Below are 13,497 nucleotides of genomic sequence, written 5' to 3'. Positions count from 1 at the left end.
TTCAAGCCTCGCATGACTAGCCTCTCTCACTATGATCTGCCCATGTCTACCAAAATTTGAGATGATGATTCAGACTTTTGATCTCATCAATGCATTTCTAATAAAAAAATAAAACATGACCTGATAAAAGTGTAGTCAAGTATACAAAACAATAATAATGATCCAAAGTTACTAAGCTGATAACAATATGAATCAGAATGCGTGGGGCAGGGATAACATTTGGAAGGAATTTCATAACAGAACATTCGTACCCATCACCAAGAAAAATAAATGACAATGCCCAGATTAGTGGGAGAAAGAGGGGGAGGGGGAAGGGCATTCACGCAACGGGCCAACAGCACTAGCATTTGATGTCAAGAGATATCCATAAATGTGTGACAGTCCTCCACACAACCAAAAGCCACCGGCTTAGCGAAAGAAGTTAATTTCCTTTTACCTGCAGTCCATGATGAGTGTACATCATAGAGGTCACACCATCAAATCTGAAACCGTCAAATTTGTATTCTTCTAACCACCATCTTGCATTTGAAAGAAGATACCTCAGCACCTGAACATGATATGGGACAAACAATTTAGTCTATTACATTGATACACATCAAAACTAGAAGAAGCAACATTTGTCAAAAAAAATTATGGTGAGAAAAGCACAAGACTACATACTTCCCAGTGACCATAGTTGAAAAGACGAGAATCCCACATCCAATGGTAACCTCGTGCGCCAGAGTGGAAGTAATGACTATCGGTCCCATCAAACATGTTTAAGCCATCCAGCACATTGTTTGATGCATGGCTGAATAAAATGCATATTTTGAAGTCATAAACAGTAGGTAAACAATTCACAATGAATGCTAACTAGATGGGTCTGTGATTTTGCCATTTTTTTCAATATATAAACCAAGCTGGATGGGGGATCCAGATGAAGGAAACAAGAAGCAGAGAAACCAGGTATTATATAGGAAAATCAGTCCTGTACATAAAACAATAGGTCATTGGCCAATAGAGTTGCCATGGCAACTAGGGGACTCAACAGTGTCAAGACTCATAGGGGTGCCAAGGCAAGGGTACTCTACGCGGAAGTATATAACTATATGTATGATGGCAATAATAAATTTACATAACTAGAGCAACTTACATGTAGAACACCCAGGTTTGCAATTAATTACATCTACTACCCCAGGAAAAAATCAATTACAAATGCACCCTTAAAAGTGAACACCATTAAGTCTGAATTTAAAAGACCACAATACCACTACTTACCCATCTTAATATTAGTTAAAATGAGCTAACTACCCTTATTAACCAACCTACTTATTGTCTGAAATGACCTAATTACCCTTACTAACACTTTATGAAGGGTAAGCTTGGTATTCTAAATATTTGTTTGGTGATGACATCATCACTTAACCCAAATCCTTAACAGTAGGGGTGTGTTTGCAATTGATTTTTTACAGGGATAGTAGATATTGATTGCAAATCCAGGGGGTCGATACATAATTTTCTCATATAATTATCTTAATACAACATAGAAAAAGAAGATTATCATGGAAAATATAATTTTCCAGACAAGAAATTTTGATGGACCAAAAGCCAGTTTTGTGTTGGAAGTATGATTAAGGTTTCCTAATTGGAGTAGACTCCTCTTTTAATTATGCTTCTATTCTATTTGCTTTGTATTTCCTTATCCTACTCAGAGTAGGATTTACTCAGATTGTAACTATAAATACCCCATTGGGGCCTATGAATGAAAATAACCTTCTGAGCAATTATTTCTTCAAATTCTAACATTTTGCTTTATAGAAAAATATAGTTTTCCAACCACCTAAATTACATTGTCATGAAAACTCTGGTCTCACTAAAATGGCCTTCCAAAGGAAAATGCAATACCATGCTATAAACTGATAATTGCTTAAATTATCTCCCAATCGTTCAACATCAGGACATTAAGCTTTGTATAATACGGGGAAGAATTCCACATCTGGCTCTAATTCTCAATAGGAAATTGTTGAGATAAAATAGGAACTCTTATTTTAAGTAAAATAGGAATCCCTAGGCTATTGAAGGACTTCGAGTCGTTGATTACAGTTATTTTTCATTTTTTTTTTCTTTCAGGTATAGATAAAGCTGTTGGGACTAGAGACTTTGCAAGTTCTGTGAAGCTCCAAGACAGATCAAGCATTCTGTTTCATGTTTCAATTTACAGTATCTATCCCTGATAAGATTTTTGGCCTTTCTTTGTTTCTTCTTCTAAGGTTTCCTCCAGAGTTTCTTCATCATTTAAGGAAGAACATTCTGGGCAATCACCTATTCCGAACCATTTGTAACCTGGTCAACTCTTCCAAGTTCTACAAAACATTCTGTTGGTGCTTAGGATAGGAATATCATCTATGATGGAAGTCTAAGTTTGCTGCAGTCTCCCCTGTGTCTTACATTTGTTCTGGTGCTCGTGGATAAGACAGGTGTTTTATATTAGTAGACTGTCAACAGTATTCATTCCCTCTCCAATCAATAAAACTTGTAATATAACAGGAAGAACAAGCACCGTTTCTTTTCCATTTTCACTTTTTTTTTGGGGCGGTTTGGGGGCAGGGAGGACAATGCTTGATAAGTAAGCTAGAAGGAAAATACATTTTATAGCCATGAAATCTGATTCACCTGTGAACAATGTCCATAAGAACAAGCAGACCAAGCTCATGAGCTTTGTCTATCAAAGACTTGAGATCATCTGGAGTTCCAAAACGGCTACTAGGGGCAAAAAAGTTGGTGACGTGGTACCTACAGCACATATAGCATATAAGAATCTACAGACAAGGAAAATTGCCAGTCATTCAGGCACTAGATAAAAGTTAGTAAGCAGCCACCACTTGGTCAAAAAATACAACCAGAAAGAAGTAAACCCACAGAATACAAAGGTATGTGAAATACAAAATGAGGCCAGAAAAGAGTGTGAACCTTGATTACATGCTGGGGTGGGATTTTTTTTGTATATTTTATTTGGGGGAGATGGGGTTGGAGAGGGTGGAATTATATCCCCAAACACAAAGCATATTAAGAAACAATACCCAAAGCTAGCATAATATGAATGCTCTTGAATGGCCATAATCTGAACCGCATTGTATCCAAGCCTTTTAATGCGAGGAAGTACATCATCTCTAAAATTGGCATATGTGTTGATCATAGGCTCCTGCGTATCAAAATTGATGGTAGTGAAGAGTGAAGAGAAGACAAGGATATTATGAAGAGAAAGTAAAAAAAACAAGACTAAAATGATACATACAAGGATATTACGAAAAGAAAGTAAAACAAGATTAAAATGATACATCCAAGGATATTACAAAAAGAAAGTAACATAAGACTAAAATGATACATCTTGGTTAGAAGTTAAAACCACAAAGAATCTTCCTGAGAATGCAAAATGGGCTGTCTTTAATCATAAAACAGGTGTCTGTTCATTGAATGAGGTAATAGTATGCAGAAAGGTTGACAAGAACAAAATATTTTTCTATTTACATTTTTCTCCACCTGCATCACATTAACCTAATCACTACAAGTTATTTACCATTCACTTATTGGATGATAGAAGTCAGGTTACAAAGGGATCTTTCTGGTAAGTAGATTATAAAGGCATCTTTGCCATTTCCTATCTCCATTTAGCTCAACATTGTGGGGGAAATTGAGAAGAGGTTCAACATTGAAGAATGGGTATGCTGTACTTACAGAAATAAATTGAAAATACGCATGTTCATCATTACATATGAAACTACAACAACAACAAATAAACCTTATCCCAACTAAATGAGGTCAGCTACATTTATTCTTGCACTCTGTTCAGTTCTATTTGAGGTCATACTTGATAACAGGTCTGTGGTATGCATGCCTATCCTCCCTAAGTCTCCAAGGGTCTTTTAGGCCTGCCCTGGGTATTTGAGTTCCTTCAATTTGAACCAAATCATTCCAGACTGAAGCATCCAAAGGTTTCCATTAAACATCGCCATGCCACCTCACTTTCTCATACATAACCATTAATTGGAGCTACTACCAAATTAGCTCTACCATTGATCATTCATAAGTTTATTGTTCCTAATTTTGCCAACAATCCCATTTTAATATCCTCATCTCAACTACATTTCATTTATAAACACTATGCTTCTTAAGTGCCCAACATTCTGCAGCACATATCACAGCCACTTATATAGGTGTCCTATAAAATTTTCCTTTTAGTTTTAAAAGAATTCATATATCACACAACATTCTAGACTCACCCCTCCACTTCACTAATCGTACTAATTGTATATGAACCAGCATCTATGTCACCTTTTTTATTTATTATTGAAGCCAAATTCCATAATAATCAGTTAATCACTTTATCATTTCTTGTCAATTTCACCACCTCATTATTCATCATAATGTAACTAGAGTTGTACACCATACATTGCCCTACCTTTTGATTCCAAGGTTCATCTCATTAACTCTAACTTGGAGCAGATCTCCTCTATTTTGTCATTCACTAAAAAAATACCATTAACAACACATACACTGTATGAACGAGGAACCTGATCCAGAATATCTCTAGCACAATTACCAAGGAGGCAAGGTGGGCACATAACCACTATCTGACGCTCTTTTAACACACTAATGTGAGGGTGTACACCATAGGAATAGAGGGGCTAATGGGGATCAAAACCAAACAGCCATGAGGGGACAGAATCAGTTAAAGGGACAAGTGGCGAGGACTGATTGGCGAGCAGCCACTCAAATGCTGGCATTCCACAGGCCAATGTGGAAAGTTGTTAGTTAGGAATGTGTATGGGGGTTATTTTATGGGGAGGGAGGGAGTGAGATGGGCGAAGAATTTTGTGAGGGAAAGGGAACGAGCTGTGCTCATAGGGTAAGGGGAAGCCGTTGGGCATTCAAGTTTTTGTAATGGCAGCAGTGAAGGTGAGGGTGTCTGATGTAGTTCACGTCTGGTCCTTTGTTGTTAATGCTAGTAGGAGTCCAATTCCATTTAACTCATGTTATTCCTGCCATTCTTATTCAATGAAGTTCATATTATTTTTTGTTGATGTTAATCCAAAAAGAACCCATTTCAGTTGTTCCTTGTAATTCCCCATTACCCACAGTTGATTGCTTCCACTGTATTTGAACAAACAAGTCGAAGAGGAATGATTTGCAACCGAAAGAATTGAGATCTTATCAATGTGCTAACAGAGCTGTTCTCCTCCCAGAGAATGGTCAGGAGTAGAATGAAGAGAAGAACAAGAGAACTTGAGGCTATCATGGAGGAGCTTCAGGGCCAGCTGGCCAGATGTTTGTGCTCAATTCAAAGCGAGGGTCCTTAGCACAATATATGAAGAAAGAGGAGCAAAGTAACCAAGAATTCAGGAATGAGCTTAGGGCCTACATGATGAGAAAAAACAGTGGAAGTAGAGCCCCAACCCCTAGAGTTCACCATCGGGCGAGCCCCAGAGACCCTACAGCCAATATTTGGAATAATGTAACCAAGGTTCAAAATGTCGGCCAAAAATTGCATGTCGGTGGCTGGCAACACCACCGGCAGGGTGACATTTTGGCGACATTTCGGCAACTTTTGGCGGTGGAACCTCCATAAAATCATCTCCTCCATTTTCTATTCTGCAGAGAGATTTTGCAGAGGTCAGATCTGACAAGCAACCGACATAAAGAAACGATTTTGAAAGATACTGCAAAGATCAGATCGAGCTTCAAAGGACTCCATTTTCTGTTTTGCAGAGAGGTTTTGCAGAGTTGCAGCAGTGAGGGTTGTGACCTGTGAGGCGTTTCTATTGTCGAAGTTGGAGAGGGTGAAGGAGAAAGCTTCGAACCATGGCTCTCTTCCTCTCTTCGGGCATCCAACAGCACCTGCTGTGGTAGAACTTATCACCGGCAGCTTTTGATTTTTGCCGATATTTTTCCGGTTCGGCGATTTTCCAACAACTTTTCAGCAATTTCCAGTTGACTTTTGGAGGGTGTTTGTGTCATTATCCACCCCTAATTCGAGAAAATTAGTGATCTATTGACTCCAAGTACTTTGGATAATCTTTATCTACTTTTATTTTGTTGTTTGGAGTCCTAGTAGTCAAGTTATTCAAGAATCTTAGTCCAAGCGGGAGTCCTAGTTGGAAATTACTTTCCCTCTAGATAATTATTATTTTATTTGTTGATTTTTGTCGTCCTTAAGAGACCCACCTTTTTTTGGTTGTTGGTGAGTTAGTAAGTTGTTATTAGTTGGTAGTTGTTAAGGGATTTCCTATCCAAATTGGATTACCAATTTGAGTCCAAGTTTCATAGACAAGCAGTTTGAATCAAAGTGTCTTTCCTTCTCTATAATTGGCTATAAATGAGTCACCCATCATGTAAAGACTAGACTGGATTAATAAAGCAAAGCACTGAAGGAAACTGTTGTGGGTTCCAAGGAGGATCCCCATGGCTGAGAGCAATCAAAATTCATCCCTCTTCTTCTATCTCCTGCAGCATCTTGTGAGAAATTTTACAGCAGTTCAAGAGTGTTCCAGCCACTCCCAATAGCAAGTGAACCCTAGCCCCCTATCCCTACCCTGCGCAACCCTCCCCCACGCCTCTTCTCCTTTTAGGCAGCAGCCGCTCCGCTCCTCCCTTGCAGCCGCAACCCCCCTTCCAGGGCCTCCCCATCTCCCTTCCTTCTTTCTTGCCCTTTCTTGCTCTTGCGCAGCATTAGAGAAGAAAGAAAAGGAGAAGGCAAGAGAAAGGTCAAGATTCTCAAAGAATTTCAAGAACCCATCCGATACCTAACTGAAAGTCCTGAAGGGTTGGCAATAGTCTTCAATTGTGTCTTCTTCAGTAGTTGCAACAGATCTCAAGCTCCAGGAAAGGTCAATCAACAAGAGAAGAAGAAAATAAAGTGTTAAAGAGTATATTAAGTGTGGAGAAGAAGGTGTTTTAGATCTCTCAGCAAGGTTCTTCAACTCTTGGTGTATGGATCTCACGGAAGACCCTATTCCCCCTTATTACTGAAACATGGACAACAGAATAGTACTGGCAAAGCAATGCAAATTCATTAACTTCATAAAATTGTTGGTGAGGCTCTTACAGAAACCAACTTTGCTAATAAACAAAAACTGGTTCTCTCAACACTAAAATAGAAACTAAGCCTATATCGAAAGTAAAAACTAAATAATTCCTAACCACCCCCACATAATCATTCTAAAAAAAGAATCTTCACATGACCTGATCTTAGGTCCCAACAGATATTCTAGTATATCATTCACACAGGTAAAATAAGTGTCTTAACAATGTCCACGTCAAAAGTGTTTTGGCCTCCATGTCTTCATGTTTTATCCTATATCATTTCATAAGTATACTGTAAAACTTAGAGCCTTCCAACTTACCTTTTGCAATCCCATGCCTCTTCCTATCCCTCTTTGTATTAGTTGAGTTTGTTTTATTAATTATTCTCCTTTCTCCACTTGGTAATTCTCTCCTTTTGTCTATTCTATTTTTATTTCTTTTCATTTGTAAATAAAAAATAAAAAATAAAAAAGAGAGAGAGAAAAGAATCCGTTGGCACTTAATGACAAGTTAAGATCATCATTTTACTACTATCATACTGCATAAGTTCCAATAAGTCCAGAAGGTAGTGAAGTGAGTAAACAAAGAAAGATGATTAATTTACAAGGAATATGGAAGGTGGACCTCCAAGTCTAGATCCCTTCAGAAGATTTGGAACTTATCTTTGAAGTTAAATTCAAGATCCTGGGTCTCCAGGATGCAATGTTGAGTCCCCCACAGGAGATTTATTCTATACCTTTGGGCCTTACTATCTATTTTCTAACCCAAGCCTCTCCTTCTTTGTGAAGGCTAAGCTTTGCATTTTTGTATATTGATTATTCTCTTCTTTGGTAATAATTTTTTATTCACCTATAAAAAGTTTAAAAGGAAAAAGAAATGTTCAATGAGGAAAAAGACTCACCATGCTGCTCATTCCAACATGTGACTCATATATCCGAAGTGATTTAGGTCTCTTCGGTTGGGAATGCTTAAAGACATACTTTTCCTGTCAAAATCTGAAAGTAAGCCTCAATATGAAAATAAGGAAACAGAAGACAAGAGGGAAAGACCAGCAAATAAAAGGGGGTCACTTATAAAATAATTTAACATAACATTTCAGATGATTTCCATTTTTCCTGAAGAGTGATGGAAGTACAGAGTACAAGAATATACCTCTTCTGGAGGATCATAATATATGCCATTGTACGGAATTTCACCTGGTGCTTGTACAGAGAACTTAATCCAAGCAGGAATTGAGTCTTTGATTCCAGAAGGTGTATCCATACGAATCTACCATCATAAAGATTACAAAAGGATTAATGCAGGAAGCAAAATCTGTTGAAATCCCAGTTGTCAGTAACTAGCATGATGCTAAGATTGGATGGGCTCGAATATACAGATATAGACATTTTTTAAATCAAGGACATGTCCTAAACAAGATTCCACAGATACCTTCACAGGAGCATGACAAATGCATCAAGGGGCCAGAAGTTCTAACATTACATAATTCCTAAGAATTACATGTTTTCTGGCAGATATATGCAAAAGGAAGCAAGGAATTTCATAGCGATATGGTGCATGATACAAGGTCATTAAATCAGACAATATACAAACAGCAGTAGGAAGAGACAATAGTTGTGCGGGGGGGGGGGGGGGAATGAAAAAACCAACAGGAAAAAAAAAGATCCCACCCTCTTTAAACTTAAATATAAGTATAATCTCATAAATAATTACTAACATACCCTGCACACAAGTAATTCGCGGAAATATCTCTCCTGAACATCTCAACAGTGTTACACATCCACCAACGGTAATTCAGTCCGCCGCTTAAATTCAAATTCATTAGGATCAGTTATATATTGTCAGGATGCAGGCATTACAAAAGTGATGGTTAATCATGGCCTTAGTTACAAAAATCCAGCTCCTGTCCACCACTATTCTGGAATACAAAGACCAATGAGTAGCAGCAATTTCAGCATTTCTAATTATTGAGCAACAACCCCCACTGGATAAGTATGCACACACAGACGATAAATACTGAAAAGATGTAGACAGAGTAATTACGGTACACATGGCTAAAGCACTGAAGCTACCTGGGTGTACTAGAAACTGATAATCGGCTTAAATAATGCTATTACATAAGAAAATGTGCTCAGTTTGCCCATGGAAACAAAATTATGATACAGTAACAGTTATTAGGGTGCCTAGGTGACAAGGTTTTGGATGGCGGCTTAGAGACCCAGGAACCCTAATAGATATCTTTATCATATACCTATTGTTTCTAATATAACAATGATATCAGTACATAACTAAGCTTACAGCATTACAGTAACAACAAAACAGATTGAGTTTATGTAATAATTTGCAACTGAATCAAGCAACTGCTCTATGTTTGAAGCAACAATATTTAGAGGTGGGGGGGTCGAAATAGGTAAACAAGATCAGTAAATAGTGAAGTTCTATCAGGGTTAAACTGACTTTTCTTCTTCTACTAAATTTATGTAACTATCAAACGATGAGAACTTTTAAGTGATTACCATAAGTCAGATGCATCATGCATGCATACCACCAATCAAGTTTACTAAGTGATAAAACTGGCTACTAAACAATTTATATATAGATTATAGAACAATTAAAAAGAATGAATTCAATGATCAATAAAGAACAGATATTAAAGATCTAAAATTTAGAAAGGATATACACAAACCAGAAGCCAATTCTTTTAGACATCGGTAAACCATTACCTTTACTCTAGAGCCATGAGGAATTGGTGGTGAACCATCCGCATTATTTGGCAAAAAGATCTCCCAGACTCCAAATTCATTCTGAAAACAGGTTACAATTGGACATCATGCTGTGAAAACCAGTGATTATCATTCTATTGAATTATAATTGGCCGTCTAATAGACGAAGCTCCACAACTCAACATGAATAAAAAGACAACAAGTTGAAGATGTAAGAGAGTACTGCAAACATTTGCTGAAAATGTTATTAGCTAATTGGACAAAGATCATGAAAAGGTGCCGTGCAATCTCTGCAACGTAAGGTGTGAGATCAGATATACAGATCATCACTAACCTTTGAATATGATGGTTCATTGCAATAAACAGAGTACGTCACTGTTAAAACCACCCACACAGTCATGGATAATAATATCAATGTTTAACTCAGATGATATGCTGCACCATTTCATTTATTAGTGTCAAATTTAACTCTCACTTTGTATGCATAAATACTAATAACTGAAACCATGCTAAATTGCTGTGATGCAAATTTCTTCCAGGAGTTTCATAGGGCCTAGGGTTGTTTCCCCAAACCCTAGGACCCTATTTCGACAAGGGTTATTTTGGTAATTTTGCCAATTTCGTGGTGTCCTGAGTCTAGATCTACTTTTTTTTTCCCCATTCAGATTAGTATTTTGTGAGTTATTGCAGAGTCCTTGTCTAGGTGTGATTCCTAAGTTGGGATCCCCTAGTTTGTATCTACTTTTTACTAGGACTCCAAATCTACTCTTAGAATCCTAATTGGGTCTCTCTATAGAGTCCTTGTCTATGTGCAGTGGCGGAGCCACGTTGGGACCGGAGGGGGCCATGGCCCCCCCCCCGGATTTTTTGAAATTGGAAATATGCTTGTTTTTTTTTTTTATTTCTCTATCTTTAAATGTGAAATACCACTATTTGGCCCCCTCTAAAAATTAAAAATAAAAATTTAACATAAAGATGATGGGTACAAATGTCATTCATAATCTCTATCTAATGATAAATCCCTAGTTTTAAGCAATAAAAGGTTAAATTCTACTTAAAAACTAACTCACGATCCATGAATTTCTCCTTATATATTCTCTCCTATTTTCATTTCTATTTATTCTCTCATGGATTTCCTCTTTTACTTCTATTTTTTATCTTTTTTTTCTTCACACGTCTCACAAAATATTGAAGTAGTTAGCAAACTTTGGAATTTTCCTAAATCTTCTCCGCATCTGGTATTCACTCTCTCTTTCTCAAATTTTTCATTTCTCTCTCTTACACTCACGAATTTTCTATTAATTTACCTAATTTTTAATGTAGACTCTACATTATAATATAATAAGATATTCTGGGATGGAACCTATAATGGGTCCCACATTGGCCCACATATATTCGGCCCCCCTCCATGTTCAATCCTGGCTCCGCCCCTGTCTATGAGAGGCTGATAGTCAGGTCAGAGTCCTAATTAGATTAGAAAGTCAGTTTGAATTCAATCAGGTTCCTAGTTTGTTTTTTATTTTGTTTCCAAAGACTCCTTACTCTGTAATTGACAAGTTGAATCAAATAACAAATTGAGAGTTTGGAGACAGTTAAAGTCGTGGCTTTTAGGAGGGCTACACCAGTTTGAGAGCTCATCTTCTTCAGTTTCAACAATCTTCTACAGGTGCTATGGCCAATATTCATCTCTAAGCAAATGATCATCAAACCTGGCCCCTTTCGGACCTTCTTCGCCCTGTCCTAACCTACCCACAATTCTCCCCCACCCTTCCCCTCTATTGTAGACCTTCCCCAATCCCTACCCAACCCTGCGGCTCCCTTAGAATCCCTCACCTTCCAATCCCAGTTCATTCCCTACCCTCCCCTAACCTTAACCCCTAGATACAGCCCTTCCCCCTTCCCCTTTTCTTCTTCTCTAACCTGCAGCAGCTTAGGAAACCCAAAAAACCTAAAATCAGAATTATCCTGAAGCCTAGAACACCTGTATCTCCTAAACCCTAACTCCAGCTCCCTCATCCTTTAAATTAGCTTCCCCCTCCATTACTCACACTTGACCCCAACCCCAGCCCATTCCAAGAATCCTAACCCCCCCTATAGGACTCTTCAAACCAATCCCAAACCAACTAGGACTGACCTAAACATATTAGAACTAACCCAAATTTATAAATCTCCAACACCAGCCCTCTCCCTAGCCCATTCAAATTTAAACCCAAAACTTCACTTCCTAGTTCTGGAAATCCATTAAAGCAGCAGCCGACCTTAGCAACATTCATCCCAACTCCTGAAACTTCCACCTAAACTCACTACCAGCCCTGAAACCTAAGTTACAGCATCGTTACAAGCTTCAAAATCCAAATCCCTTCACATCCGAGCCTGGCTGAAACTTCCAATACCTAACCCTAACCTTTGCCATCCCTAATTCCTCCAAGAAATCTCCTGTTACAAGCATATATAGCCTCAAAAACTGCTGGTTCCCTGAGAGAGGATCCCAGAGTGAGCCTAAATCTCGGGCAACATATCTACAAGTTAAACCCTAGAATTTGGTTCACATCATGCTGATTAGCAGTTGTCCCACCTTCAATACTGGCATAATTTCTTACACACAAGCCTTTATAGTCGTTTGCAGATGATGTCCACCTCTTTTTACTTTAGCTTTTAATGATATGTAGTAAACCTTTGTGCTGATACCACCCACAAAGGCTAATTCAAGGCTTAATTAGTTAAGTTTCTTTTCTAATAGATAACTGAAAATTATTGTGGAATATACAAGAAAAGATTAAATAAAGCTCCGTCTTCTATTGGGTCCCTGAACAGAAGAAGTAAGGATAAAGATGTCAAGTAATAAAAGGTGCACCAATGCAATTATAGAATATTCAGATAACGTTAATTGTTTAGAAAAAGAAAATTAGCACCATCCACTCTCATAGATTGGTGGATCTTGAATTTCAACAGATGTAAAGAGGTGCTAATAAAGTCACTGGGTGAGTAGGCAAAGCAGGAGGTGATGCGACCCAGACAAAATTCATGAAATAAGGAGCACATTGAGCATATCAGCCTATCTGTACTGGGCTCAGCGGTCATTGATCGGGAGGATCAAGCCCATACTAACTGATACTTTTCAGAGATCAGCTGATGTACTGCCAGATCAGCCGAGCCATAATAGGAACACCAGACATGGTTTTCTTTACCATCCCCTGAATCCGTTATTCAAGGCTTTGTTCAGTGGATCAGATCCAATTGTGAGGCAGACTGTTTTTGTTGTTATTGAGCTAGATCACTGAGTTGTTATCCACATGGAGAGGACATATTGATAAGTGCATGTGGAATGAAACGTACTGCATTAATGTTATGGATCATGGCATCATTGTGAGGATGCATATGCATTTGGTTCCGAGCATGCACTGAGTACTAGCGTACTACAAGGCTTAGGTTTTGGATAACCCTACAAGTGCCAAAGCACCCGCCCTGTAGTAAGATGCTGAGTTCTACTAAAAACAGGAAGCCCGTTGTTTGTATGTAGTGATTAAGGGCGATGGAGCAGGATTCTACAGAGTATACCGAGTATTTATGATTGGTGGATTCCAAAGGCAACCAGGGTATACATCTCCAGGTCTCTTACGCATGAGAAGGTTAAAATGGTTAGCGTTTCCAGGCGCTCCTGCATGTGGGACACTAGGATCTATCCAGTCTGTTAGGAGTAGCACTACAACAGTTG

General features: G+C 38.2%; 1 protein-coding gene across 2 annotated transcripts in view; it reads right to left on the bottom strand.

Annotated features, from left to right (window-relative positions):
* LOC149024142 (1,4-alpha-glucan-branching enzyme 2-2, chloroplastic/amyloplastic-like) overlaps positions 1 to 13,497 on the bottom strand; it is a 103,939-nt gene that overhangs the window by 48,188 nt on the left and 42,254 nt on the right. For both annotated transcript variants that reach the window (XM_089144468.1, XM_089144469.1), the window contains exons 7-13: positions 9,783 to 9,863; positions 8,212 to 8,328; positions 7,961 to 8,044; positions 3,060 to 3,181; positions 2,653 to 2,772; positions 661 to 790; positions 437 to 547 (exon numbers count right to left, since the gene is read on the bottom strand). In XM_089144468.1, coding sequence (XP_089000594.1) covers positions 437 to 547; positions 661 to 790; positions 2,653 to 2,772; positions 3,060 to 3,181; positions 7,961 to 8,044; positions 8,212 to 8,328; positions 9,783 to 9,863 — 765 coding nt within the window. The remainder of the gene's footprint in view (positions 1 to 436; positions 548 to 660; positions 791 to 2,652; positions 2,773 to 3,059; positions 3,182 to 7,960; positions 8,045 to 8,211; positions 8,329 to 9,782; positions 9,864 to 13,497) is intronic.

The sequence above is a fragment of the Hakea prostrata genome, chromosome 2 (genome assembly GCF_041222555.1).
Source record: "Hakea prostrata isolate BN-2017 chromosome 2, UWA_Hpros_2, whole genome shotgun sequence".
NCBI classification, from domain to species: Eukaryota; Viridiplantae; Streptophyta; class Magnoliopsida; order Proteales; family Proteaceae; genus Hakea; species Hakea prostrata.
The sequence above is the reverse complement of the archived record's forward strand: the minus strand, read 5'-3'. Positions and strand labels throughout refer to the sequence as shown.